General features: G+C 36.7%; 1 protein-coding gene across 1 annotated transcript; it reads right to left on the reverse strand.

Moving 5' to 3' along the window:
* Positions 1 to 373: 373 nt before the first annotated feature.
* On the reverse strand, positions 374 to 1699 carry LOC142627202 (protein BIG GRAIN 1-like E). Its single transcript, XM_075801008.1, has one exon. The coding sequence runs from the start codon at positions 1589 to 1591 to the stop codon at positions 632 to 634; it is 960 nt and encodes a 319-aa protein (XP_075657123.1). The 5' UTR covers positions 1592 to 1699; the 3' UTR covers positions 374 to 631.
* Between the last annotated feature and the right edge of the window lie 547 nt (positions 1700 to 2246).

Genomic DNA, 2246 nt, shown 5'->3' on the forward strand with positions numbered 1-2246 from the left:
AATAGTGATAAAAGTTCAAACAAACTACCTGAACTGTTTAAATTTGTCCCTGGCTTTCAGCCAAAAATACAGACATACACAGAGAGGATTTCAATTTGCATGTGAAACATCATATCTGCTACACTATGCATGCATATAAGATCTGCAAAAAGATTTGTTGATCCCCCAACCCACCAAACAAAGTGGGAAAAATGAAAAATAATATTAATAATAATAATAAAAGCCTTATATGTACCACACATGCAGGAAAAAACTAATACAAATGTTTATTTAATTATTGCTACTTTCTCCAAAGTCAAAAAGATTAAGAGATGCAATCCACATGGGGTGATGATGTCTTGTTTCTCTGTTAATTAGTGGAAATCTCTAGTCATGGCACTCCAATGTTGGACTTTTGATGTTCTTGCACTCCATAACATTGCCAGAAAAGCAAATGAAAAAAAGAAAAAGAAAGACAAACAAACATTCCAGACTGTACATACAGCGAAAAAGCACTGCAAAAACTTTCAAAGAAGATAAGAGGAAAAAAAAGGAAGAAGCAGCAGCAAAATCTAGTAGATTTTCTTTCTCACAGCTTCTAAACATCAACAAGAAGTAAGAACCAAACAACAAGGGGGAAATATACAGTATATCATAGAGGACCATTGGAAATTGGTGCTCCTCTCTTGATGCTATCCATGTTGGTAGTTTCATAGACAGGCAAACCACTTGAGTAGTAACCCAAGTCATAGTTTTGCAACTCAAAAAGATCAGAGCTTGAATCACTTTCTGCACCATCATCTACCTCACTGAACTTCCTGAAGTCCTTTTCATCTGATGGACATTTTTCCAACCAAATCCTATCTTTCTGTGAAAACCCATTTCCAAGATTCTTGCATTTCTCTGAAATCCCATTGCTGAATTTGTATTTCTGATCATCCAAGACCTCATTGTGCAAGGATGTGGATCTTACCTGTCCATCATTATTGTACTTTGACAAAGAAACCACATGTTTATGATCTGAATAGCTTCTAAAATCCTTGTAGCTCTTAGTAGGAGTTTGTGCATATGGAGGAGGTGTTCTAAAACCTGAACTTGAAGAAGAGTATATGGACTTGGAATCCGTAGTACTTGAGCTTCTAAAATGACTAATGCTAATCCTCCTTTTCCTTCTTCCACCAGGGCTTTCCTCTTCATCTTTCATAGACTGTGTGGTTGATTTTGATTTCTTCTTCTTGGAAGCTGATTGACTGAAAAGTGAGTTCAAGAAACTAGCTAGCCTCCCACCTGGAGAGCTTGGTTGCTTGTACTTCTTTTCTTTCATGATCATTTGCTTTTCCAGTACTTGTACTCCATGATGAGATTGTTGAGGAAGAGAGTTTGAGTTTCTCATTGGCACATCTAAGCTCATTCTACCTCCTTTGTAACCTTGTAGCCTCTCATCTCTCATAATTTTCTGTGTAACAGCTGCACTGTTGTAGCCACCAACAGCTTCATTGTATCCAGAGAAGTACCTTGAAGCCTCAAACACATCAAGCTCACCAGAATCATTCCTTCGGTGGAAAGATTTCTTGTAAAACTTATCTGGGTCTGAAAGTGCTGTGACAGACATGGCTGAAAGTCTGAAACTTGAAACTTTTCTCTAATTGTTGATGGGATATGGAACTTGTTTGAAAGTTATGTCATAGGTGTTAAAGGTATTTAAGGGGAGGGAAGTGCGCTTATGGGATTCTATAAAGAGATAAATAAGTAAATATAGACAATAAATTTTACAATTTTTTTCACAGCTGTCGAGGTTGTAAGTTTTAATTGATATATAATAAAAGTGATGGCAATAGTGGCCTTATCTAAAAGTGATGCTACATTAATCTTAATTTGTAATCATCTTAGATGTTGTTAAAAAATAGTGAAATTTGTTGCCGTCTGTGGTACTGTTTTGAAAGAGCTTAAGGGGTTTGAAATGATTGAGTGTAGTGGGAAGGTAGCTTTGTAATAATAAATTGCTGTATCTACAATATTATATGATGAGGGTGTTTTTTATTTTTGGAGGTTTTTGGGAGAGACCCACATGATGTGAATTAGTTTTGCTTTAGTTATAGTTACAGAAGAGAAGTGGGGTACAAGGGAAACAAAGCTTTTTTCATCCTTTCCCATCCTCTGTGAAAACCAGAAGTGTGTGTTGGGCATGGTGGGGGACAAAGAGCTGTGTTTTCTTGGATTCTAGGATTTCTTGCCCATCACAGTGGGAATTTGCTTTCAAGTGCCTG

Source organism: Castanea sativa, chromosome 3, assembly GCF_040712315.1.
Source record: "Castanea sativa cultivar Marrone di Chiusa Pesio chromosome 3, ASM4071231v1".
Taxonomy (NCBI): domain Eukaryota; kingdom Viridiplantae; phylum Streptophyta; class Magnoliopsida; order Fagales; family Fagaceae; genus Castanea; species Castanea sativa.

Excerpts from the sequence above, each read along its gene's own strand:
- LOC142627202 (XM_075801008.1), bottom strand. The coding sequence starts at position 1,591 with ATGTCTGTCACAGCACTTTCAGACCCAGATAAGTTTTACAAGAAATCT.